The sequence below is a fragment of the Tamandua tetradactyla genome, chromosome 10, assembly GCF_023851605.1.
Source record: "Tamandua tetradactyla isolate mTamTet1 chromosome 10, mTamTet1.pri, whole genome shotgun sequence".
Taxonomy (NCBI): Eukaryota; Metazoa; Chordata; class Mammalia; order Pilosa; family Myrmecophagidae; genus Tamandua; species Tamandua tetradactyla.
Window position 1 is genome coordinate 15744743 of NC_135336.1, and position 27949 is coordinate 15772691.

Genomic DNA, 27949 nt, shown 5'->3' on the forward strand with positions numbered 1-27949 from the left:
CTCCAGCTTCGTTTTTTTCCCTCAAGATGTTTTTAGCAATTCGGGGCACCCTGCCCTTCCAGATAAATTTGCTTATTGGTTTTTCTATTTCTGAAAAATAATTTGTTGGGATTTTGATTGGTATTACATTGAATCTGTAAATCAATTTAGGTAGGATTGACATCTTAACTATATTTAGTCTTCCAATCCATGAACATGGTATGCCCTTCCATCTATTTAGGTCTTCTATGATTTCTTTTAGCATTTTTTTGTAGTTTTCTTTATATAGGTTTTTTGTCTCTTTAGTTAAATTTATTCCTAGGTATTTTATTCTTTTAGTTGCAATTGTAAATGGGATTCGTTTCTTGATTTCCCCCTCAGCTTGTTCATTACTAGTGTATAGAAATGCTACAGATTTTTGAATGTTGATCTTGTAACCTGCTACTTTGCTGTACTCATTTATTAGCTCTAGTAGTTTTGTTGTGGATTTTTCCGGGTTTTCGATGTATAGTATCATATCGTCTGCAAACAGTGATAGTTTTACTTCTTCCTTTCCAATTTTGATGCCTTGTATTTCTTTTTCTTGTCTAATTGCTCTGGCTAGAACCTCCAACACAATGTTGAATAACAGTGGTGATAGTGGACATCCTTGTCTTGTTCCTGATCTTAGGGGGAAAGTTTTCAATTTTTCCCCATTGAGGATGATATTAGCTGTGGGTTTTTCATATATTCCCTCTATCATTTTAAGGAAGTTCCCTTGTATTCCTATCCTTTGAAGTGTTTTCAACAGGAAAGGATGTTGAATCTTGTCAAATGCCTTCTCTGCATCAATTGAGATGATCATGTGATTTTTCTGCTTTGATTTGTTGATATGGTGTATTACATTAATTGATTTTCTTATGTTGAACCATCCTTGCATACCTGGGATAAATGACATCAATACCTTGGTCATGATGTATAATTCTTTTAATGTGTTTCTGGATTCGCTTTGCTAGAATTTTATTGAGGATTTTTGCATCTATATTCATTAGAGAGATTGGTCTGTAGTTTCCTTTTTTTGTAATATCTTTGCCTGGTTTTGGTATGAGTGTGATGTTGGCTTCATAGAATGAATTAGGTAGCTTTCCCTCCACTTCAATTTTTTTGAATAGTTTGAGGAAAGTCGGTACTAATTCTTTCTGGAATGTTTGGTAGAATTCACATGTGAAGCCGTCTGGTCCTGGACTTTTCTTTTTAGGAAGCTTTTGAATGACTGATTCAATTTCTTTACTTGTGATTGGTTTGTTGAGGTCATCTATTTCTTCTTGAGTCAAAGTTGGTTGTTCATGTCTTTCCAGGAACCCGTCCATTTCATCTAAATTGTTGTATTTATTAGTGTAAAGTTGTTCATAGTATCCTGTTATTACCTCCTTTATTTCTGTGAGGTCAGTGGTTATGTCTCCTCTTCCATTTCTGATCTTATTTATTTGCGTCCTCCCTCTTCTTCATTTTGTCAATCTTGATAAGGGCCCATTAATCTCACTGATTTTCTCATAGAACAAACTTCTGGTCTTATTGATTTTCTCTATTGTTTTCATGTTTTCAATTTCATTTATTTCTGCTCTAATCTTTGTTATTTCTTTCCTTTTGCTTGCTTTGGGGTTAGTTTGCTGTTCTTTCTCCAGTTCTTCCAAGTGGACAGTTAATTCCTGTATTTTTGCCTTTTCTTCTTTTCTGATATAGGCATTTAGGGCAATAAATTTCCCTCTTAGCACTGCCTTTGCTGCGTCCTATATGTTTTGATATGTTGTGTTTTCATTTTCATTCACCTCGAGATATTTACTAATTTCTCTTGCAATTTCTTCCTTGACCCAGTCGTTGTTTAAGAGTGTGCTGTTGAGCCTCCACGTATTTGTGAATTTTCTGGCACTCCGCCTATTATTGATTTCCAACTTAATTCCTTTATGATCCGAGAAAGTGTTGTGTATGATTTCAATCTTTTTAAATTTTTTAAGACTTGCTTTCTGACCCAGCATATGGCCTATCTTTGAGAATGATCCATGAGCACTTGAGAAAAAGGTGTATCCTGCTGTTGTGGCATGTAATGTCCTATAAATGTCTGTTAAGTCTAGCTCATTTATAGTAATATTCAGATTCTCTATTTCTTTAATGATCCTCTGTCTAGATGTTCTGTCCATTGATGAGAGTGGTGAATTGAAGTCTCCAACTATTATGGTAGATGTGTCTATTTCCCTTTTCAGTGTTTGCAGTGTATTCCTCACATATTTTGGGGCATTCTGGTTCGGTGCATAAATATTTATGATTGTTATGTCTTCTTGCTTAATTGTTCCTTTTATTAGTAGATAGTGTCCTTCTTTGTCTCTTTTAAGTGTTTTACATTTCAAGTCTAATTTTTTGGATATTAGTATAGCTACTCCTGCTCTTTTCTGGTTGTTATTTGCATGAAATATCTTTTCCCAACCTTTCACTTTCAGCCTATGTTTATCTTTGGGTCTAAGATGTGTTTCCTATAGACAGCATATAGAAGGATCCTGTTTTTTAATCCATTCTGCCAGTCTATGCCTTTTGATTGGGGAATTCAGTCCATTAATATTTAGTGTTATTACTGTTTGGATAATATTTTCCTCTAACATTTTGCCTTTTGTATTATATATATCATATCTGATTTTCCTTCTTTCTACACTCTTCTCCATACCTCTCTCTTCTGTCTTTTTGTATGTGACTCTAGTGCTCCCTTTAGTATTTCTTGCAGAATTGGTCTCTTGGTCACAAATTCTCTCAGTGACTTTTTGTCTGAGAATGTTTTAATTTCTCCCTCATTTTTGAAGGACAATTTTGCTGGATATAGGAGTCTTGGTTGGCAGTTTTTCTCTTTAAGTAATTTAAATATATCATCCCACTGTCTTCTAGCTTCCATGGTTTCTGCTGAGAAATCTACACAAAGTCTTATTGGGTTTTCCTTGTATGTGATGGATTGTTTTTCTCTTGCTGCTTTCAAGATCCTCTCTTTCTCTTTGACCTCTGACATTCTAACTAGTAAGTGTCTTGGAGAACGCCTATTTGGGTCTATTCTCTTTGGGATGCGCTGCACTTCTTGGATCTGTAATTTTAGGTCTTTCATAAGAGTTGGGAAATTTTCAGTGATAATTTCTTCCATTAGTTTTTCTCCTCCTTTTCCCTTCTCTTCTCCTTCTGGGACACCCACAGCACCTATATTTGTGTGGTTCATATTGTTCTTGAGTTCCCTGATACCCTGTTCAAATTTTTCCATTATTTTCCCTATAGTTTCTGTTTCTTTTTGGAATTCAGATGTTCCATCCTCCAATTCACTAATTCTAGCTTCTGTCTCTTTAAATCTACCATTGTAGGTATCCATTGTTTTTTCCATCTTTTCTACTTTGTCCTTCACTCCCATAAGTTCTGTGATTTGTTTTTTCAGTTTTTCTATTTCTTCTTTTTGTTCAGCCCATGTCTTCTTCATGTCCTCCCTCAGTTTATCGATTTGGTTTTTGAAGAGGTTTTCCATTTCTGTTCGTATATTCAGCATTAGTTGTCTCAGCTCCTGTATCTCATTTGAACTATTGGTTTGTTCCTTTGACTGGGCCATATCTTCAATTTTCCGAGCGTGATCCGTTATCTTCTGCTGGCGTCTGGGCATTTAATCAGATTTCCCTGGGTGTGGGACCCAGCAGGTTGAAAGATTTTTCTGTGAAATCTCTGGGCTCTGTTTTTCTTATCCTGCTCAGTAGGTGGCGCTCATGGCGCTCATCTGTCTGCGGGTCCCACCAGTAAAAGATGCTGTGGCTCCTTTAACTTTGGAAAACTCTCACTGTAGGGGAGGGTTGCCAGCCCAAGCGGCTTGGGGGGGTGCCAATCCGAATCTCCCAGCCGGCCCGGGAATCTGTGTGTGGGGAGGGTCGCCAGCCTCCGCGGCTTGTGGGAGTGCCTGTCCAAATTTCCCAGCTGGCCCGGGGCGCCAAGCGTGGCGGGGGGGCGCCGGCCGCCGTGACTTGGGGAAGTGCCTATCCACCATTCCCAGCCAGACCGGGAAGCCACGTGTTTGGAAGGGACCCCGGTCGCCGGTCTCCGCGGCTTGGGGGATCTCCGATCGAATTCTCCCAGCTGGTCCGGGGGGGCCGTGCATGGAGGGGGGGCGCCAGCCACCGCGGCTTGAGGGGATCGCCTGTCCAATTCTCCCAGCCGGCCTGGGAAGGAGGGAGGGAGGGACTCCAGCCACCTGCCACTCCGGCCCAGGGAAGCTCGCGCCCCTCAATGATCTCACCGCAGCGGATTCTCCCAGCCAGTCAGCCGTTCCAGAATGGGGTACGCTGTCTTCTTGGTCTCTGTTGTGGCTCCGGGAGCTGTTCTGTACCGTTTCTACTTCCCTAGTAGCTGTTCTGGAGGAGGAACTAAGACCCGTGCGTCTTACTAAGCCGCTATCTTCTCCGAAGTCTAGAACTATTTTTATGGCAAGGGGCATTCACTCAGTCAAGTTAAATTACTTTACAAAAAAAGTTTAGGGTGTATCAAAGGATAGGCTAAGCCTACTTAAAATTAGGCCCAAGAGTCACCCCCAGAGAACCTTTTTTGTTGCTCAGATGTGACCTCTCTCTCTCAGACAACATGACAAGCAAACTCACTGCCCTCCCCCTCTCTATGTGGGACATGACTCCCAGGGGTGTGGACCTTCCTGGCAAGGTGGGACAGAAATCCTAGAATGAGCTGGGACTCAGCAACAAGGGGTTGAGAAAATCTTCTAGACCAAAAGGGGGAAGAGAGAAATGAAACAAAATAAAGTGTCAATGGCTGAGAGATTTCAAACAGAGTCGAGAGGTTATCCTGGAGGTTATTCTTATGCATTAAATAGATATCACCTTTTTAGTTAAGGTATATTGGAGAGGCTAGAGGGAAGTGCCTGAAAAGGTAGAGCTGGTTCCAGTAGCCATGTTTCTTGAAGATGATTGTATAATGATATAGCTTTTACAATGTGACTGTGTGATTGTCAAAACCTTGTGTCTGATGCTCCTTTTATCTACCTTATGGACAGATGAGCAAAATTATGGATTAGAAACAAATAAACGATAGGGGGAACAAATGTTAAAATAAATTTAGTAGATTAAAATGCTAATGGTCAATGAAAGGGAGTGGAATAAAATAGGGGAAACAAAGACAAAAATATATTGGGTAGATGGAAATACTAGCAATTGATGAGAGGGAGGGGTAAGGGATATGGTATATATGAGCTTTTTTCTTTCTTTTTCTGAATTGATGCAAATGTTCTAACAAATGATCATGGTGATGAATGTACAACTATGCAATGATATTGTGAGTTATTGATTATATACCAATAATGGAATGATCCTATGGTAAGAATGTCTGTGTTTGTATGTTGTTATGCTTAAAAAAAAAATTAAAAATTTAAAAAAAGATAATACCGGCAGGATCCCAAGGGCTCTATTCCCTGTCAAAAATATCCTACATGCAACTCATCTCTGCATCTAGACTGGGTTTTCCTCTGATCTATTTGTAGCACCATTTCTGTTAAAAAGTGAGTATTTCGTGAATTTCAAAGTACTTTATCTCTTTATACACAGTTTTGCTTGTTTTTGAGATTTATAGAAGGAGTATCATACTTTAAAAAAAAAGTTTAGCATGTGTGTCTAATCTTACAAAATCTTACGAAATCCCAGGACAGTAACCCAAGATAGGTAGCCTTCACAAGAATCGGAGCTAGTACGTGGAAAGCCATCAGCTACTGGAGCTGTTCTGTCAGGGGCCACAGGAGCTATCTCTGCCTATTTCTGCATTTTGGTTCGATGCTCTTATACCTTTAGTTGCACACAGCCAATAATGGCCTCTCCAAACTACACGGTTCAGCCACAGAGTTTCCCATCATCCTGCCTCCACATCTTAAAGTCAAATCCTGATTGGATTGGTCCAAATTATCTATTTCAGTCAGGCCACAAAATTCAGGGGTTTCTGTCAGCTAGTGGATTGGCTGTCACTGGCTCAGGAGGACAAATACCTGGTCCAATCAAATGTGGCTGTGGAGGTGGAGTCACGTGGGCCAGACTCCAGCTCTGCGGGGCCTGGAGGCCGGTGGAGGGAATCCCGGGCAATGGGTGTAGCTGGGTAGGGGCTAGCTAGCGCCCCAGTGGCTGTGTAATCTTCGTAACTACACAGTGTAATGACTGCATGACTCTACATCGAATTGTTGTCCCACAATTTGTGATGCCATTACTTTGCTATTAGATTAAAAATTTTAGTTTAGCTCCTTCCAGTTTGGGGACTGTTATGAGTAAAGGTATGATGAGCCTTTCATCCAGATTATAGAAAAGCATGTTTAAATTACATAGAGATTACATTCTGGTGAGTACCTTCAGGATATAGAACATAACCTTCTGTTCTACAACTAATTGTTGCGATGTGATTTGAAAACATAATGTTACTATTTTCTGTTTGTTTGTTTAAAAAGTGTCTATATTTGCTAGAAATTTATACTTGGATAGTTGCAGGTGAAATAATAGGATCCAGGAAAAAGATGTGGGGGTGGTGGAGTGTAAGACTGGTGAAAAGTTGATGACTGGTTGAAGCCCTTAATAAGTATGTGGAAATTTATTATACTGTGTTTTAGTCTCTACTTTGATGTTTAGTTCCGACTTCCCTTCTCTCTCTCCCTTTCCTGGCTTCTTTGTTGTTTTCCCCTGTTTCCTCTGGATTCTTGATACCCACAGGTTGCCCTCTGGATTCCCCAAATTTTCATGTAAAAATCAAACCTCTGTAGTAAGCAAGGCATGTAAAAGGTGCCAAGTATAGTCACTTTCATTGTTTAGGTGTTATCAGACAGCTGTTAAGAGGAAAAAATCACAATGAATTTATTTTGTTCTGTGAGCTAAGAGAAAGTCAGTTAGTTGAGCGCTCTTTGGAATTTTAGAGGAGCAGCTGAGTGCCGTCTGGTGTGGTGGGCAGTGTGAAAAAGCACAGGGCTCAACAGCAGGCAGAGCTGGGGAGAGAGGGTCTTTTCCTAAAATACCTACCTCCTTCTTAGCACCTTTTTGCCCAAAAGTTATCAGCCTTTTAGAATTTTGAATCAGCAACTACATCTTGAGTTCATATAAATTTAGATAAATGAAAATTATACATATTAAAATCCTTGGAATTTTCATAACTTCTAATATAAAGCATTAAAGTCTCAAGTGCTCAAAGAAATTAGTATTTTATATTCATTTTCTAAAAAAAGAAAAAATCTAATTTTTTTAGATTAGTTTCCTATTCTAATCTACATTACTAGATTATAAATGTCTTGTGAGTTAAGTGAAATTGCAGGGTGATAATTCTGATTCTTAATTTTACATTAAGATTCACAAGGAAAAAAAAAACCTCAAGATGGTCCTAACTCCTTGAAGTTGGAGCTCCCAGAAGCATAGCTTTATGACATTTGTGGTCACCTGTGTTTAATGGGGCGGGGCCTTCTTCATAGCGCCCATGTCACCCTCTACGTCCCTCTAACTCCTCACTTTGGATTGTAATTTCATCTTTACCTGTCTGTCTCCCTCACTGGATGGTGAACTTCTGAAAAGGGATTGGAATTCTGTCATTTTCAATGCCTGGAATGCAGTTGGGCCTCAATAAATATCAGTTGAATGAAAGCTCCAGTCCACCTCAAAAATCATTTTCTTAAAAGAAAATTCCCATATCCTCCCCCTCATCAATTCTCTTTTCCCTTCCATGGACCCCAAAATTGTTCCATTCTTCAATATCACTCTCACAAGAAGGTGTGAGCTTCTAGGAAACTTCCTGCTAGAACCTAAAATACCCCAAATGATTCCTCCTAAAAAGTGTCTCCTGGTTTTTAAAATTAAAACCCATAATAAGTAATTCAATTCAGAACTACGGTGAGCATAGTAGGTCAAGAACATTTATTATTAGGCTAGCAAGGAGAGAAGGTGGGGCATGGCTAAGTGTTTGGGCCAACTTTCTTTGTGCTTCTGCTGTGCGATCTCCCTTCATGTATTTGAAATGGTTTGTCATGGTTGGTTGAGGAATGGGGTGGGGTGGGGGCAAAGCAAAGCAAAAGAAGTAATACGCAGTGGATGCAGCCTTCTTTTGAAGCCCTGTTACAGGAAGTCAGGGCAGTTCACCTGATCTGTGATAGTCATTTTCTCGATGTCGATGTTGTTGGAAGTCAGGATATCTTTTAGATAGGTCACTGTTTCTGGAGGGAGAAAAGCCTGTCTTCCCAAGATCCAAACGTGATCCATGTGAAAAAGCCAGACGAATGTAGTGCAGGAGTATACGAGTGCATAGTTCTCATAGTCGGTGGCCAGGACCCAGTATGGTGCCGACGGCATCACTGAGAACAAAGGAGGGCAGTGTTAGAAGGGATCAGCACTAGACAAGCCTTCATCTCTGGAACCGTGGAGGCAAGGCTCTGGCATCCTATTCCTTCGATAGGTTCTTAATTCTGGCTTCACACTGGAATCATCTGGAAGTTTTAAAAATATCAGACTCACTTCTACTCATCCCTCCCCAAATTCTGACCTGATCTGGGGGTGGGTGGTACTGGTGAACACTCCCCAGAGAGTCTAACGTGCAGCCACAATGAAGAGTCATTGTTCTGGATCCTCCCTGGGGACAGGTTGGTCTCTGGAGTCCCATAGCAACCAGGGCTTTGACTGGACCCCCTGGACTGACAGGCTGTGCTTGGCACCAGTGCACATGGAGGCACTGGTTAGCTAAGTGGAGACCAGATTGTAAACCCAGGTTTTCCAACTTCCTCCAGAAGAACGTGCCTAAGAGAGGAGGCAGAAGCTGATGTTTTGCCCTTTATTTTTTCTTCCTGTATGACCTTTGAAAACCCTTTCACCATTAAAAGTATGATAAATCAGTTGGCAGCAGGTTGTAAGCTCTTCCTCACAAAGCACCTATACAAACTCATTGACTTTGGTGAAGTGTTGACAGCCCAAGATTAAAGGAGAGGTATCCTCTCCATCTGGATTCAGAAACTTGTGAACCTGACCATTACAGTCACAGTCAAGCCAAGGAAATCCCATAGCCCAGCTTGTTAAACTCAGCGGAAGATGGACCCAGAAGAGAGGAAGCTTGCACTGATTCCATAAGAACAAAAGGCTCCGACACAGATGCAATCAGGGATGATTTTCTTCCCAGTGTTTCAGCACCCCATGTCTCTACTAAAAAATAATCCTGGCTGTATGGATACCTCTCCTTTAATCTTGGGCTGTCAACACTTCACCAAAGTCAATGAGTTTGTATAGGTGCTTTGTGAGGAAGAGCTTACAACCTGCTGCCAACTGATTTATCATACTTTTAATGGTGAAAGGGTTTTCAAAGGTCATACATTTGCTAAATCGAAACCAGACCTCAGAGTTTGGGAATGACCATGAGAAGCTGTTGGGCAAAGGAGGCAGTATGTGAGTGCTCAGCACTTGCTTGGGTGTCAGGGACCCAGCTGCTTATCAGACAACACAAGGGGTGGTACAGATGGCCGCCCACTGCCGTCCCTCTACCTCTGACTTTCTACCTGTTTATAAATATGAAAACAGAAGGACACTTGGAGGAAGTCTGGGTGGAAGCCTGGACAAGACTGAGTATTGTCTCTGACTAACTTTTCTAGAATTGTTGGTACCCTTCCTGCTTCCCTCACTCATGAGTACATATTTTCATCATACAATCTATATTTGAATTTCAACTGCTTCGTATATTCCTGGCTGTATGGAGAGTTCTTCAGCCCTGAGCAATTTTGGGAAAATATGTTTCTCACTTTTCCAGCAGCAGCAACATGCCCTCCTGCACATACCTGGCATGCACATTCTATCTTCCTCTCCCAGGGTCTAGTTCTCAAGAATAAATTTACCCAACTATTTCCTCTTAGTACAGAAAACTCTAATGTGTCTCTATTAGAAAACTTCCACAGTCTCCTATTGCTTAGGGAAGAAACTCCAAACTTTCTAACAAGGCATCCAAACCCTTACCAACCTTATTTCCTACTCCACGTACCATCCCATGCTCTAGGCCTCTTTCTCCAGGCCTTTTCTCATACTGTTCCTTCTACTCGGAATGTCCTTCCCCATGATCTCTCATAAACCCTACAAGGCCCAACACAGATGTCTGATCCCTGCAACCAAAATAAATCTCTCCCTCCTCTGCATCCCCCATCAACAGCTTGTACCTCTCTTTTTAGCTCCTGTCACAGGATTCCATACGAAGGTTGGGCATGTAGTATTTGACCTACACTCCAAGCCCCACCCCTAATCAGTGTTTATGAGAAAAGTTCTCAGTTGAGAGTTTGGGGACTTAAGTTTTAGTCTGAACTCTGCCCCTACTTAGTTCAGTGACCTTGCCTATACCATCCAACATTCCTGGACTTCAATTGCTCACCTGTAAAAATGACAAGAGAAACGAACATTTTCAAAGCCCTTTACAGTTTACAAAGCATGCGTTATCTAGTTTGCCTTCACAACCCTGGATAATTACCCCTGGTTTTTGGATGTGCAGTTGGTTATCCATAGTTAGATATGTGCGAGGAACTGTTTTCTTCTTATCTTATCTCAGCATTTCTGTGCGATCTAGGAAATAAGAACTTCCTCTCTGCCTTCTAGGGACTTGAGCAGTGGGGAGGGGGTTAGTAATTTCTCTTGTAGCTAGTGACTTTCAGTGTCTGCCCTGTAAATGGGGAGAGGGGATCCTTAGCACTCTTGAGAACAGAATGTCTTACAGTTCTGAGCTGAATTCTCCAGTGCATCCATATTGGCAATAAAATTAAAAACTATTTGGATATTTTTCTGTTGCCTGTTTCTATTCCTCACTTGCCTTGAGGCTCAGTAAATGACTGTGATTAAATATCTGTCGGAGACAAGACTCAAACTTGCCTTCGTACTTGCCATCTCTTGCCTCTAAGCTTTGTTGTATGTTAGTCCTTCTCCTAACATCTGCTAATTTGGAGGGCCTTGGCTTGTCTCTGGAAACTATTTCTTCCAGATTCTCATACCCTTTCAAGAATGAGTTGAGGTCTGCTACTGTGCATGTCCTATTGAAACACTTAGTGTAGTTTTGTTTTAATTTCCTGGATATTTGTTGGTACCCACACTTAGGTGTCAGCGCCATAAGGACAGAGGTCAGGGCTGTGGTGTGCACCATGGCATCCCCAGTCACTAACCAATAAAGGGCGTGTAATAGATGCTCAACAAATGATTATGGACCAACTGGATGACACGTGGATGTAAGGAATGCTCCAACCTAGGGCTCTGGTCTTCAGCTTACAAACCTCCTGTCTTTGAAATCTGCCCCAGAGAGAAGTGGATACTCACACCAGAAAAACTTGACTCCCAGCTTGGCGGGCTCTGTGATGTTGGCCTGGGTGGCCTCACCCTCAATTTGATTCACGGTTCCATCAGGTCTGCAACAAGTTAAAATTTTTAAAACAAAATTAAAAAGCTGAACTCACTGAGGAACAAAAATCAATAAAAGGCAAGGTGTGTGACGCTAAGGACTACAGCGGCCAACATCCTGATTTCTGGTGAAGAGGGGCTCTTGAAGACACGACAGACCCTGGTTCCGTCCCCTTCCCTTTCTAATGTCACTGCCCCTGAGGCCACCTGGAGGAAGACATCCTGCGGCTGATGAGAAGCAATAATTGATGTGCTCTAGGACTGGATAATACGATAGGCCCTCGTGCTGTTTGTTTGGACTGTATGCAGTGTCCGAAAGGCCACTCCTGCTCCCAGGTCTAAAGAAAGAAAGAGAATAAGAAAACCAAGCAAACAAAACAAAACGACATGAAAAAGTGTTCACTTTTTTCTTTAAGTGGGAAGGGCCAAAGGCTAAAATAAGGACTGGTTTAAATACTGAAAGAATGCAAAATATGGAGACTGGAGAACTGAAAGCTTTTCCCCGCTATAGGCTTCAGTGACATTATGTGATATCAAGTGACATATGACCTCTAAGACCCCTTCAAGTCTAGTAAGTCTCTGAATGAGTGTAAGAGATTTCAGTGGGGGCCAGGTAAAAGCCAACAGTGAGGAAACATTTCTCTTATCTCAGTGATTCTCTGGGATGGTAAGTGTGAAGAAATGTGGATAGTGCAATTGATGCCACCTTACATTGACAGCTGGCAGTGTCTTTTCTTCTGTAGTTATAAATAAAATGGTGGTAAGTCTTAAAATTGTTGGTGTCTTAGATTGGATGAAATGCCTTTCACCCTTTTGAAGAGATCTGGCCCCATTTCCAGATAACTTCCAATGACCTCATGAACCCAGGGGCAGGGTGAGGATGGAGAATAGAGGCAGTGAAGAGGGGGCTGCTCTGGCATCAGTGTGCTCTTCTAGGAAGCCGACAGAGAAGCTGCTTGTCCATCCATCCTTGGGGATGGAAAATGAAAAGTAGAGTGAGAGTGAGTATTTGAAAGCCAATAGGCTGCTGTTAGTGGTTGCTGGATGTCCAAGAAACCAAACAACAGGCAGCAGGCACAGGAGTTTGGGAAATGCACTCAATGCCCTCGGCTGTAATGCCTGTTCATCACCGTGCAGGGCTGGAGACCTTGGAACACACAGCCCTGGAAGATGGTTTCTTTGCATCTGCATGCAATAATTTAACAACCCAGTCTCTTCCCAACAGATGCATCCCTTTTATATGCATTTTGCTCCAGAACAATAATCAAAACACCAGTCTCTGGTCATAGACTCACAGCTTGTTCACAGAAAAAAATGTGTATGTGTTTTCAATGGTAGCGGCAGATAAAGAATAATAACTAATATTTACTAAAATGATTACTACATGCCAAATACTGTTCTAAGTGCTTTGCATGTGTTACCTCATTTAATGCAAAAGATAATCCTAGGGAGTAGGTTCTATTACTGTTGCCATTTTATAAATGAGGCCTAGAGAATTATCTTAACTAACCTAAGTTCAAATAGGTAGTAAGCAGCAGAATGATGCTCTGAAAGCAAGCAGCCTGGTTCCAAAGTCTGAGCCCTTCAGCTCCCAGCCCTGTGCCAGTGTTGTTTTGTCTCTCAAATTCTCTGACACTGGCTAAGAGTATTCCTCTGCTCAGACTCCCTACCGTGCCCTCTGCTTATTGTGAAATCCTCCTGGAAGGAGAAACAATGCCATTTCCCTGAACTAATGAACCTTTCTCCTTGTGCTCTAGTGTCATAAAAAGGTGCAACCCTAGAGGCAGAACTCCAAAGGAGTTGCAAAGAGACAGGGAATCTCGTAGGTTTGGGGATCTGTGTCATTGTCTGACTCTTGATCTTAGGATGGGACAAAATACTTGAAATGAGGTCATTGCAACTTTGGGGCCTACAAAAATTTCCTGTGAGACCTTCTGGGCATCTGCATCTCAATTCCTACAACCTTCCCCAGGCTCTATTTCTTTACTTTTTAATGAGCTGGGTTTTTCCTTTAGAAACCCACAAGATCCTTACTTAATTTCTATGGTTTTGCAGGGTCAGGGAGTCAACCCACTGTGTTTTGGCTCAAGCGAGGGTTAGTACATAATGGGGAGGACATAGGCTGAGTTGTAGCTGTTTTCTTGGAGTTGAAAATGTTCCCAGGACCTGTAGGGAACAGGAAGAACAAACTTTGATTCCCAGCCCAAGACAAAGGCCTCCTGTCTTTTATTTGTCTTCTAGCCATTTCAGTTCTCCTGGGGTTCACATCTCAGCCTCATCATTTATAAGCTGTGTGTGACCCTTGGGCAACTTACTTCATCTCTCTTCACCTTGGTTTCCTCATCTATAAAAGGGGCCTGACAATAGCGCCTGCCTTAGAGTTGCTATGGGGATTAAATGAATGTGTATGTATGTGTATATATATATATATATTCATTTTCATATATATAGCTTTGCATAGAATAATGTCTGGCACATAGGAAATGCTTAAAAATTATTATTACTGCTGTTCATTGTTGCTGATCTTTGTTGATGTGGGGTGAGTAGGGTTCTCTCTGGGATTCCTTTTACGTTTATGTTCGCCTTCCAAAGTGTGACTTCTTGGGTCAAATATGAATCTGTTAGAAGCCTCAGTAACAGAAAAGTGCACTTCTATAGTATACCCTGTTCCCATACCTTACAGTGTGACATGTATGTATTTGGTTCTTGCTCAATAGGAACAGGAGTTTTCTAATCGTGGAAAACTGGCCAGAGATGGATAAAGCCGCTGTGGAAGATGGTGACCATTCGTTCCTGGAAGTGTTCAAGCAGGGCTGGGTGCCCTCTGTCAGTGCCTAGTGTAGCAGGAGTGTCTCTCTTGGTTTGGAAATCAGACAGGATGGTCCCTGATGTCCACTGCTACCAGTATTTCTATTTTGCAATGAGTATAGGAATCCTGGCATTCTGGGTGACTGTTGAATCCCTGGCACGTCTCACAGGATCTGGTACACAACATATGCTTCAGCAAGTGGTTATGGAAATGCATGAGTGAATTCTAGTCCCCACAGCACCTGTCTGCAATGAGCAGGTAGTCAGACCCAGAGATGTTCTCACCCTCCCTGCACTAGATGCCAAGAACGCCCGGTCACGCCGGGACAGCGCTCAGTGGGGCTGGCTCCTGGATGCGCCTTGCCTTTAAAAACACAGCCACTTACCTCATCTCCTGGTTTATCACTTTGATGTTTCCGTTTTCCATTAGTGAGTAATTGGCTTGGATGCAGCTTCCTTTCTCAAAGCTCACTGGGATCTTCTCAATTTCGTACCATCTCCCAAGATACTGCAGAGACAAAAAGCAAATAAGTCCTATGGTTCCCTGGGGATCTGCAAGCTCTTCCCCAGTGTTTTCTTTCAGAAGCAGAGAGCCCTTTCCTGGGGAAAACAGGAAAATAGACTGCACTGTTCCCAGTGGCAAATGCAGCAAGGTATCAATTCAAATGAGAATAAGTGAACGGATGTGTGGGCATCGGTTGAATGCCACATTCTATTCCTAAAGTACTCTCTATTATTTAGGCAGGCTCTCAGTGTCCTTTATCTTCAGCCAAAATCTATGTTAAACTCTAAACCCTTAGAGGAGGGGATTGGTCTGCATGATGTAAGGTAGCTTCCATCTCAAACATTTTATTGTTCTTCAAGTCATCTTTGAATTTGGTGCAAAGTCGGATGAATTACTGGTGGAGAGCTAGGACTCCAGAGTTGGCTGGAGTCTCCTCAAATGACCTCATACAGGGAGCTCGTCCCAAAGGCGTTGGACAGGTGATCAGGATTTAGAAGACATGTACTATTCTGCTGAATTCTTGCTCTTAGGGCACAACTGCAGGGGTGCAGAATCAACTTTAAAAGAAGTACATGTGGTTATAGCTGAGGGGAAACAAACACTCTCCTACTTTCATAAATTGCCTTACATAGAGGCTGTACCAATTTACATTCTCTAGGAAGGGCAATTTGGCAATATCTAAAAATAATTAAATATACATGCCAACACTTCTGGGAATGTATTCCTCCTGATAAGATGTATGTAAGAAATGATGTATGCATAAGTTTATCCCTTGCAGTATTATTATTATAAAAGGCTAGAAACAGCCAAAATGAACATTAGTAGGGGACTGGGTAAATAAATGATGGCACATCTGTATGATGGAAGGTTATTCCTCCTCTTCTAAAAGAGTGATGTAGAATCATCTCCAAGATATATTTAGTGAAAAAAAAAGCCAGGTGCAAAATAATATATATATTATTCTACCTTTTACATGAAAATTGAGAAAAAAGGTAATTACATTAGGTTTTTATTGCTGTGGTAACTAATTATCACAAACTTAATGGCTTAAAACAACAAATTATTATCTTACCATTCTGTAGATCAAAAGCCTGACATGAGTCAACAGGGCTATGTTCTTTCATAGAGGTTCTAGGAGAGAATTTATTTCCTCATCTTTTTTGGCTTCTAGAGGTGACCCACATTCCTTGGCTTGGGACCCCTTCCTCTATCCTGAAAGCCAGCAATGGCAGGTCATATCCTTCTCACATTGTATCTCACTGACTCTTCATCCTAGGTCACATCTCTCCCTCTGACCATAGTTGGTAAAGGTTCTCTGCTTCTAAGGGCTTATGTGATTATATTGGCCCCATCTCATTGTCTGTAACTTTAATCACATCTGCAAACTCTCTTTTGCCATGAATGTAACATATCCACAGGATTTGGAGACTAGGGCTTGACTATCTGGAGGCATTATCCCGGTGACCACAGTATTATATGTATTTCTTTGCATATGTACAGATTATCTCTGAAAGACACACAATGAATTATTTTGGGGGGCAGCCACTGGGGCTTTGGAAACTGGGGCCAGGGGCACAGGGTGGGCGGCAAACTTTTATTATACACTCTTTTGCACTTTTAGAATTTTGAACCCAGTCAAAAACATTCATTGAAATTGGTTTAGAAATTTAAAAGTGTACTAATAACATTACAAAATCAGAGATGCACTCACCTTCAAAAAGGCGGAACATAAAAAGGAAGCCCACCACAACCAGGTGGCAGCATTGTCTCAGCCACATGGTTTTCTGCTCAAATACACTCCAACATTTATGACCATAAATTTTCCCACTCATTTATTAAAGCTCAACAACCAATTAAAATCACTGAACTCAATATTCATTGACAGCACCAAAAAATAGGGTGAAGATCAACTGGTTTCATAGGTATCCTCAAAAATATCTCCATTTTATATAGTGCATTTAAAATAGTTCTATTTATTGGTAAAGTGGCTTTGGTGCTCCACAATTAAAACTGAGGAAGCATGAATCTCCAAAAAACAGGAAACCCAGCGATCAAAGATTGGTTTTCCCTCATGATCTTATTATCTTTTGAAATCCTCTTAATCTTTGTAGGTCTTGGTTTCTTTAGCCACATAGGGAGAATGCAATTTTAAAAGATTCCTGGGAAGGAATAAGCAGAACTATCTCTATTTTCAGATGACAGGATATAGAAAGTCCTGAGAAGTCCGCTAAACCAATTTCTAATAAAAAATTATTAGAACTAATAAATGAGTTCAGCAAGATTGAATGTTCCACAGTCAATATATAAAAAAATCAATGATATTTCTAAATACTTGCGGTGAATAACCTGAAGATTAAATTAAGGAAACAACCCCATTTACAATAATATAAAAAAAAGAATAACATACTTAGGAATAAATTTACAAAAGGAGTGAAAAACATTGTTAAAATAAATTTTAAAAGATCTAAATAAATGGAAAGATAGCCTTATGTTCATGGGTAGGAAGACTTAATATTGTTAACATGGTAACTCTAAACTGATCTTCAGATTTAATGCAAGCTCTATCAAAATCCCAGCTGGCTTCTTTGCAGAAATTGACAAGCTGATCCTAAAATTCACAAGGAAATGCAAGGGACCCAGAATAGCCAAAAGAAAATATCAGAAAAGAACAAAACTGGGTCGTACTTCCTGATTTCAAAATTTAATATAACGTTACAGCAATCAAGACTGTATGGTACTGACATAAAGATATACATATAGATTAGTGGGAAAGAATTGAGAGTCCAGAAATAAACCCTCACATTTATGATCAATTGTTTTTGACCAAAGTGTCAAAGAATAGTATTTTTAACAAATGGTGATGAGAAGATTTGATAGCCTCATGCTAAAGAACGATGTTGAGCTTCCTATATCATACCACACACAAAATTTAATCAAAACAGGCCAAAGCATTAAATGTAAGAAGTAAAACTATAAAACTCTTAGAAGAAAATATAGAAGTAAATCTTAGTGATCTTGGATCAGGCAATGGTTTTTAGACGACATTAAAGCATAAGTAAGGGCCAACAGTGGCTCAGTGGCAGAGTTCTAGGGTTCGATTCCCAGAGCCTGCCCATGCAAAAAAAAAAAAAGCACAAATAAGAAAAGAAAAGAGAGATAACTTGAATTTCACAAAAATAAAAAAATGCTTGTGCTTCAAAGGGCACATCAATGACATGAAAATCAACCCACAGAATGAGAGAAAATATTTGCAAATTGTATATCTGATTCTAATACCTAGAACAAACAAAGAACTGTTATATTTCAATAATAAAAAGACAATAATCCAATTAAAAAGTGGGCAAAGAATCTGGATAGACATTTCACCAAAGGAGATGTACAAATGGCCAATAAGCACATGAAAAGATGGACAATGTCACTAACCATCGGGGAACTGCAAACCAAAACCATGACAAGGTATCACTTCACATCCACTGGGATGCCTACAATAAAGACGATGGGCAATAACAAGGGTTGGTGAGGATGCAGAGAATCGGAACTGTCATACGCTGCTGCTGGAAATGCAAAATGGTGCCACTGCATTGGAAAGCGGTCTGGCAGTTTCTCAAAAGGTTAAACATGCAATTACCATGTAACCCAGCAATTCTACTCCTAGGTATAGAGCCAAGAAAACGGAAAATATTTGCCCCCAGGAAAACATGTACATGAGCGTTCATACCAGTATTATTCCAAATACCCCCCAAACAAAAACAACTGAAAAGATGAATGAATAATTAGAATATGACATAATCCGTACAATGGAGTATTATTTGGCAGTAAAAAGGAATGAAGAACTAATGCATGCTATAGCATGGATGAACATCGAAAACATTATGGTAAGTAAAACAAGCCAGTCACTAAAGACTACATATTGTATGACTCCATTTCTATGAAACATCTGGAATAGTTAAAACTATACAGACAGAAAATAAGTTAGTGCTTGCCTGGGGCTGAGAGGCTCATAGGGAATGGGGAGTGACTATCAACGACTGTAGGCTTTCTTTGGGGGTGGTGGGAGTGAAAATGTTTTAAAATTGATTTGTGGTGATGGTTGCACTATTCTCTGAATATACTAAAAAATCATTGAGTTGTACAATTAAAATGGATCAATTCTATGGCATGTGAATTCTATGGCATATGGCATAAAGCTGACATTTAAAAAAACTTGCTTTAATTCTTATAGGACCCTTATATATACAAATCAATTACAATTTCCAAAGTGTCTTGAGAGTTTTACCCAAAAAATAAAATGTGAGTCAAATTTCCTGGCTCTTTTCTGTAAAGCCTCCTGCGGTCTATAAAGATTACTTGAATAAAGGGGTCAACCCTGAAAAATGAGTGGAGTAAGTCAGGGTAGACTTCAGTACAGTAAATCTCCCATTCTTACCACTTCTGTGTGAATTCTCTCCATCCTTCTGATATTTCTTCTTCCCTGCCTCCCTCAGGCTTCAAGCTCTTCCCTCACACTTCTACCAAACCCATCCCCTGAGAGTTACAATACTCATTCACATGGAGGTGTAACTGATACCAACTTCAATACCCAGGGTATTGCTTCTTAAAAGAGATCCAGGTCTAATTCTCCTAAGGAGGGTGAGATTCCATGTGTGAGGGAGCAGCTGTGGGAGCCTCTGAGGCATGCCACCCTGGCAGCTGCCTCCCCTGCTGCCACCTCTCCCGTTACACATGCATGCAGTAAGGCTGGACCTGACCCCAGGGAGAAGGACCATACATAGAAGAGCTATACAAGAAAGCCCACTGGGGAGTTCTGCCCTCTCCCAGGCCCCGTTAGAGTATCGCCTGGGTGTTCTGTGTTGCTGGGAGGCCTGACTTTGATTCCCATTCTGCATTTCCTAGCTGTGAGACTGGGTTGGTAACAAGCTCTTTGACATTCAGTTTCTTCATCGGTTCATTGGGAATAATAGCATCATGGCAGCTGCTGTGGATGCCTCAACCTGTATCCCCTCAGCCCACCTCTGAGTTTACCCCAGCCACCACGGACACACCCCCTGTGTCACTCTCCTTCTCTGACAAGGACTCTGCCAGCCCCATGGGAGCTCCCACGCCCACTTGCATCCGTTAGTGGGACAATCTGAGGTGCTTTCTACACATTTCCTCACAGAGCCCTCCAGTAGGGCTGAACCCTGTCGTGCACAGAATAACCTTTTCTGCCTTCCCTGTCTCACTTCCTCCACATATCCACTCTTGCTTCCTGAGATTGTCTTCCCAAAACTATCTACTCCGAGCCCTAATCTCAGAGTCTGCTTTGGGGAAATCCAAAATAAGATAAATACCTGCCATAGGCTTGTAACTGAGAAATCAGGATTTAAGGGATGATTTTGATTACTGAATCATTATACAGATATTCCTTTTTGCTTTCTGGTATATTGGAGTAGACAGAGGGAAATTCCTGAAATCTCTAAACCATAATCTGGCTGCCTCGATCTCTGCTAATGATTGTCTAGACCTTATCTTCTGCCCCTGTGATTGTAAAAACCTTGTGACTAACCTTCATCTACACCTAGTTATCCAGTTTTACAACTTTAGAGTCTTGGACTCACTAAAGACAGCCCCTAATGTTTACTAATGAAGGGTCTTGGGTCAGCCGGGAACTAACCCACCCCAAGTCTGAAGTTATCTTGGTGCCTGAGACCAGGTTTAACCTAAGAGGGCTCTCCAGACATGCGCAGTAGCTTAGCCTTTAATCTACAAGTCACCTATACCTCATTTTCTTTCATGCATTCTGTGACTAAGCATGTAATCAATCTGCGCATGCTCAATAATCAGATTCCCCTCTAATTACACCATCTGGGGCCACCGCTCTCATTATCCTAAACCCTGCCCACCTGTTCTCTAATAACACTATCTGAATTACTGCAGTTCAGAGAGACGGATTTTGGGCTGCTAGGCCATCTGCTCTCCTACTACGTGCCTAGTAATAGCTCTTTGAAATCCCGGTGTCTCAGGAATCAGTTATTGAGCGCACGGGGCAGAAGGATCCACGGCCTTTGTCTAGTAACAGGCTTGCAGTGAAGATGAAAGCAGAATAATAAAACTGAACTTTGTAGAGGGCTTATTAAAATGGGTCATATTAAAACAAAATGACTTGAGCTTTTTACCACACCTTATTCAGGTCAAAATTCTCCTGTGTCGGTGGATTTGGGCATTTCCCAAGATGGAATGCTTGTCCCTCCGCCGCCTGGAAGAGGCCTGCCAGAGTGGAAAGCAGCAGCAGCAGCATCACCATCTTGAGTTGGGTGGTTGGAGGTGGAACCTGGAGCTGGGGAAAAGTAAAGTAAGCTGGAGCGGCTCTAAGCCTCCTGAGGACACACAATCCCTGGACCAAGATTTCTGTGCTTGCTGGTCCCTCTGCAGAAGGGTGGACAATCCTTCCTTTCAGCCCGTCTGAACTAGCCCCCTCATCCTTCAGGGTCTGCCAGGTCTTCTCCCCTGTCAGGCCTCCCTGTCACTCTCTGAGTAGGACTTGTTCTCTCTGTCCAGCGCCTTTGCACTCTGTCAAAGCACGCCCTGTCTCGTAGGAGAGCTCCCTGGGTTTATTTTCACCTCCTCCCCCAACTAGTTTTGCATTTCTCAAGGATGGGCATCGTGTCTGAGTCCCCTGCAAACTATCCACAGGGACCTGAAGTTTCTGGGTTTGTTGAATGGATGGGAACAAAGTGGGGATAGAGGCAAAGCCGGAGACTGAAGCCTTGAATGAAAAGCAAAAACACGCACGGCACCAAGTGTCCTGTAAGAGTCACACAAGGGAAATGCCTTCCCTGGCTCCCCACCCCAGCCCTACTCCTGCCCCTGTCTTGCTTATTCTAACAACCCAAGAGCAAGCCTGGAAACCTTAATGGGAACAATGTGCTGGGACCCTGGAGTCATCCTGAACAAGTTCAAAGTCTGGGTCTGCTGCATACTAAGTATAACTATGTCCAATTTATGCCTTAGTTACCTTGTCTATTAAGTGGGAATAATAATCACAATCATAATAATGTGTGAGAATTAAATGAGATACTATGGAGAGAGCCACTTAGAGCAGAGCCTGACACAGAGTATTTCCCGAATTCCTTTTCTATTGGGATAGTTTTCATAGGTGATATACAAAGAACCAGGAAAGGACTTGTAGCTGATGTGTTACATTTCAACCCCAAGGGTCTTCTGGCAGTGGAAGCTGGCTTTAAGGAGGGGCAGAGGGGCTGGGGGTGCCGGGCTGCAGGGCTGTTTGTGGGGAATGGGCTCCTCTCCTGCTTCTTTCTCTCACTTTCAGTTTGTTCTTTTCCTTGTGACTCCTCGTCTGTAGCTGCACACAAGAGCTATTTCCAGAGCTTTGCCTTTCTCCCTGTGATGTACATGACTGAGTCAGTGCAAACAAAATGTTCTCAGATCTGAGCATTTAAAAGCATGTGTCATAACAGGAATAATTATAAGCACTTTATTATGAGTCTCTAAACCTCCAGATAACCTTTAATAATCAATAGCTTTTCTTCTTCAGGTTTTCTTGCCTGGGTTTCAAGAGAACACTTATGTAATGAGTAAAAACCCTGGTGGGGGTGGCACAGGAGGGTGTGGTTGCTGAGGCCCCCTTAAGCAAGCCTGTGGTTGGGCCTCTTTCCTTAGACCTTGACCTTAGTTCCGTTTCCCATCAGTTCCTTCCTACCACCATATAAACCAGACCTGTCTTTTAACCTTTTGGGGATTGTAGATTTGCAGACCCAGCCTATACTCATAAATACTTGCAGACATTTTCAAGAGATTTTTAGAGCCTGGAGCTCTACTCTTAGCCCCTCTGGAGGCCCCAAGAAAAAAACCTTGCCCAGAGGATCCCAGCCTCAAATCACACATTATGCACATTCCACAGGACCCCCAAACTGGACGGGACCTCAAAGGTCCTCTGTCCCACACAGCCGGGACCCGGCCCGGCCTCCTGCTCCCCAGTCCACAAGTTGTGTCCCGCACCATGCTGCCTCCTGACTATTTTCAACAAACACCCACCTCTGTAACCTGATGAGTCTCACTTTGCCACGTGACAGTTACAACAAAAGTCAGTTCCACATCTTACTCTGACAAATGTCTTTTTACAAAATGTTTCATTGTGGGCTTGAAACAGTTTCTTTAGCTCTGTAGGAGGATTCCAGAGCAAGGCTAATTCCCCTTGACTGTATCTCTTCCAAAGATGCCTCCATGCTTCAGTAGTTTTATCCCTACCGCTAGAAGGCCTTGGGAGAGAAAGGGTTGATGGCAGACACCATTTTTTCCCCCAATACCTCTTCCATTCTAATTCACCCAACACTTACTGAGTGGGGAAAGCCCATGATGAATGTGGACACCTGTGACCTTGGGTAAACTATCAATTATATATGCCATATGTATTTCATCCTCTTCTGAGGCCAGTGGAAAGATTGTGCTAATAAGGAGAGTTAAAATAATTAAAAATATCTATAATTTAAATATTTTAACTGAATATTAAATAATTTAAAAAGAAATCATAGGCACTGACTGTGAATCTCAGTCACATGCATGAGCTTGCCTACAGGGAAGCCCTGTCCTCTGTGCTTCACATGTGCTATGCAGTTAATCTTCACAACACCCTTAGCTGGAAGGTATCTTCATTGATGTGCTTTTTATGCTCGATGAGGTTTATTTGCCCAGGTGAAGCCAGATAACATACTCCCATATTGCTGGATGTTCCATACACAGAGAGAAGCAGCACAGAGTCCGTAAACTCAAGCATCTGTAGAACATTAAAGACTAGATTTCACATGATAAAACAAAATCCATAGCTGTAATCAAATGGGCCCTAAAACCTATTTAGCCGTTGAATCTAACAAGAAAACACACCTCCCGAAGAAAATATTTTTCTGCCATATTTTCCATGCATTTACACAATTAATTCCTGTTAATTTTCAGTTATTTTTACTGTAATGAACAGTCAGATAACTCCCTGAGAATTCCACTAGTCCGGCGTTGGTACAGGAGAAATTCTTTTCATTGCTCCATTCAGTATGGGGGAGAGGAGGGGGATGGCAGAGTGCAAGTGGAAGACTTTGGGGTGAGTCAACTCTGGGTTTGCACCCCAACTTGGACACTAGTTTTGTGTGTCTAACACAAACTGTTGCTGAACATATCTGAACCTCAATGTCCTCACCTGAAAAATAGAACTAATAATGCCTGCCTTGGAAGTGGTTGTGTGGAAAAATGAGACCATACCTGTAGAGCTACTGGCATATCTCTCAACAGTGGTAAGCTACTATTTCTAGCTGAAAGGAGCAAGGGAAAGTCAAGACTGTCTCCATTTTAAGTGTTATTTGTCATAAAAGAAAGTTAAAACTACGTACCTTTTTATCACGGTGAAGGCAGTTTCTAACATGCAAAGTCACCCAATTTGAGATGCCCGTCTCTGTGGCTGGCTTCTCCCAAGTTACTTTATAAGCTCCATGGTGTTTAATTTTAATACATGCCACACCCCCAGTGGTTCAGGAAGGGTGGCCTAAAAGCTTAGCTCTGTATGAAACACAAAGATGGGATGTTTTGTCCATCCCCTCCCCCTCCACTTTCCTTCACAGCTGCTCCCTGAAGAAGAAACAATGAGAGATTGTTTGTGTGTGTGTGAGAAAGACAAAATACATTTTCACTCAAAACATCTTTTTTTTTTTTTTTGCCACATGGATTTTCTAATTGAATTTTCTAGGTCAGAATGCACTTTTAGTTGCAGCATGGTGAGTTGTGATATATTTTTGAACATTTGGTATTTATTTTTCGTATTTGTATAAATGAAAAATCAACAATCCCATTTCCCGAAATGGGAAATAGGGTATGGCCTCACTTCATGTGGTCCCTGGCCTGGAATGCGGCTCTGTCAACAAAAGGAAGCATTAGGAATCAGAGTCAGCTTTCCACGTGGTCCCAGGCAAGCCGCCTGCTTCTCTGAGCCCCAGTCTCCTCGTTGTGAAGAAGTGACTGTCCTTTCGGTGTCCACCAGACTTGGCTGTATAGGGCTATACAAATACCAGTTCTGTAACAGCAGGGAGAGTAGGTGAGAAAGTCAAAGGTACCTTCTGCAGCTGTTCTCTGAACCTCCCATGCCTCTCCCAGCAGCACATCCTCACCCTCAGCAGCCTGGAACTGCTGGTGGGATGATGGTTACTTTTAGTTGAGGCTTCTTCTCTCCTTGTGAATGCACAGCTCTGACCCTTGTGCATGGGATTCTATGTCTCTGTGACAGGTGGGAAGTATTTTTCAGTGCTATGTAGATAAGACAGTGTACCCCAATAAACTTAGATTCCTGCATAGAATTCACTTTGAAATTTGCAAGCAAGAAAGAGAATTTGCACAAATGATGGCAGCGACGATGATCATCATAAATACAGACTTTATTCTCAGAAGCAGGGCAGGGTGAGGATGGTTGTACCAGTTTGAATCTGTTGTGAACCCCAGAAAAGCCAAATTCTTTAATCTTCATTCTCTATTGCTGGGTGGGACCTTTCTGATTATTCCCATGGAGCTGTGAGCAATTGGTAACTTTTGATTAGATGGTTTCCTTGGAGATTTCTCCAGCCATTCAAGGTGGGGTTGGTTACTGGAGCCTTTTAAGAGGAACCATTTTGGAAAAAAGCATTAGAGCCCATGCAGCCAGAAACCTTCAGAGATGAAGAAGGAAAACACCCCCGGGGCAGCTTCATGAAACAAGAAGCCTGGAGAGGAAACCAGCAGACTTCGTCATGTGCCCTTCCAGCTGAGAGAAACCCCCAACTTCACCGGCCTTTCTTGAGTGAAGGTTACCTCTTGTTCATGCCTTAATTTGGACATTTTCATGGCCTTATGACTACAAACTTGCAACTTAACAAACTCCCCTTTTTAGAAATCGTTTTGTTTCTGGTTTATCTCATGCCAGCAGCTTGCAAACTAAAATAATGATCAATAAGTTTGGGGTTTGAACCCCAGCCTCAAACAACAGCTGTGAGGTGGACAAGACCAGAACCAGTGATGCCGGAAGCACCCCATATCTCCGGGAGAGCTCTCCTAAGTAAATGACACGGGAACAGCTGACGAAATAACAAAGCAGATGCACTTGCACTGTGAAACAATTGTAATATTCTGTAAACTGAATACTCCATATGAGATCAGGTGCATAGTTCTGTGTAGGATCTCAGCCGTTCTGCCCATTCCAGACTGGTGTACTCTGTGCGAGCGACCACTGATATTCCCCAGCGGTGGTTTTGTGCTGTTGCTGGTTGTGTACTGGCTGCTCTGGAGGACGAACTGGGTTCCACGCCTCACTAAGCTACCATCTTGCCCCACCTCTGTGTTGTTCTTAAGAAGGTCCGGTAAGGGCAACGTTTCAGTAGGGGGTTGGGGAGAGGAGGCAGTTTTATGACCCTTAAATGAAATGGAGTCTGACTGTGCCTGACACATAGCAGGCACTCAATAGCACACTGATTCTCTTACCTTGCCTGCTGGGTCAGTGACATACCAAATTCTCACACACCTGGGTCTGTTACCTTGGACAGTCTCTAGTGGGTTCCCCTCTGTCTCCTTAATACCAGCATCCATGGTTGTATTATTTCTAATAAATAATAAAGAATAAAGAAAAGCCCCTGGTATTTCGAGGCCATACCCAGCAGGGCAAGGATGTGCCCAAGTCTTTGGTTTCCAAACTGAAGATCTGCTGCCCTCTGCCTGGAGGATCTGCTCTGGTCACCTTTGATGACCCCAAGGTGGCAGAACAGGTGCTGCAACAAAAGGAAACTAAGATCGTCATGGAAGAGTGTCGGCTAAAGGGTGGAAGTCCAGCCCTTGGAGCTCCCCATGGTGGCCAGCCAGACGCGCTGGTCAGTGGGTTTCCTACTGGGCTCCACCTGAGTGAGGAGCAGCTGCTGAAAAAACTGGAGATCTTCTCCGGCAAGGCCGGCAATGGGGGTAGTGATGTGGCGATTCAGGAAATGCTGCAAGGGGGTGTCATGCTGGGCTTTCCTGAGGATGGAGTGGCTGAGCGCCTATGTCAGATTGGCCAGTTCAGGGTGCCACTGGGTAGGCAGCAGTTCCCTCTGAGAGTGTTCTAGTTTGCTAGCTGCTGGAATGCAACACACCACAGATGGATTGGCTTTTAATAAAAGGGGATTTACTTTGTTAGTTCTTCAGAGGAAAGGCAGCTAACTTTCAACTGAGGTTCTTTCTTACATGGGAAGGCACAGGGTGATCTCTGCTGGCCTTCTCTCCAGGCCTCTGGGTTCCAACAACTTTCCCCAGGGTGATTCCTTTCTGCATCTCCAAAGGCCTGGGCTGAGCTGTGAGTGCCGAGATGAGGTATGCCGAGCTGCTTGGGCTGTGCTACATTGAGCACTCTCATTTAAGCACCAGCCAATTAAGTCAAACGTCACTCACTGCAGCAGGCATGCCTCCTAGCCAACCATAGATATAATCAGCCACAGATGAGGTTCAAGTACCATTGGCTTATGTCAACAGCAACAGAACTAGGTGCCTTCACCTGGCCATGTTGACACCTGAATCTGACTACCACAGAGAGTCTCTCCCTACGTGAGTGGGGAGCTCCAGAAGGTTGAGATCAGGTCCCAGCCAGTGCCCCGCTCAGTGCTAGTGCACAACATTCCCGATGTTCTGGACAGCCTGGAACTGAGCGATGTCCTGGAGATCCACTTCCAGAAACCGACCTATCGGGGTGGGGAGGCGGGATCCCTGACGGTCGTGTCCCCAGGGCAGCCAGCAGTGTGTAGCAGTCTTCACCTCTGAGTCTGGCTAGAAGACCGCCCTTCTCGTCACCCCCAGCCCCACTGCCAAGGTTCTCCAACTAGGCTGGGGGTGGATGTACATTGTGTACAAGGGAGAGATCTTTATGTTTATTAACAGGAGGTAAGGATTAGAAGTTGCAAAATGCTGCCTGACAACAGTAAAAGTGTGGGCAGCCTGAAAAAAAAAAGAAAGAGAATTTGCAGCACTGGACCTCATAAACAGTGAAAGCAACAATGACAGTGAATGAATCTGCAACATATCAAACTTGAGAGATCTTTTTTGGGGCTGTTGTTTACTCTTCAATTTTTGTCCCTGTTCGGGTCATGGACTCTTTTTTTTTTTAATTATTTTTAAATTTTTATTGACAAATCTTCACACACATGCAGTCCATACATGGTATACAATCAGTGGCTCACAATATCATCACATAGTTGTGTATTCATCACCATGATCCATTTTA

General features: G+C 42.3%; 1 protein-coding gene, 1 long non-coding RNA gene and 1 pseudogene across 2 annotated transcripts in view; 2 read left to right on the forward strand and 1 right to left on the reverse strand.

Annotated features, from left to right (window-relative positions):
• The window catches only part of LOC143648236 (uncharacterized), a 69756-nt gene that overhangs the window by 33746 nt on the left and 8061 nt on the right, over window positions 1-27949 (forward strand). The gene's annotated exons all lie outside the window — the stretch shown is intronic.
• Window positions 7880-24268, reverse strand: APOD (apolipoprotein D). Its single transcript, XM_077117927.1, has 5 exons — window positions 24078-24268; window positions 20861-21016; window positions 14582-14703; window positions 11307-11395; window positions 7880-8332 (listed from the first exon to the last, which is right to left on the reverse strand). Exons 2-5 carry the CDS (start codon window positions 20981-20983, stop codon window positions 8097-8099), a joined length of 570 nt encoding a protein of 189 aa, XP_076974042.1. The 5' UTR covers window positions 20984-21016; window positions 24078-24268; the 3' UTR covers window positions 7880-8096.
• On the forward strand, window positions 22586-27499 carry LOC143648813 (interferon-induced 35 kDa protein pseudogene; annotated as a pseudogene).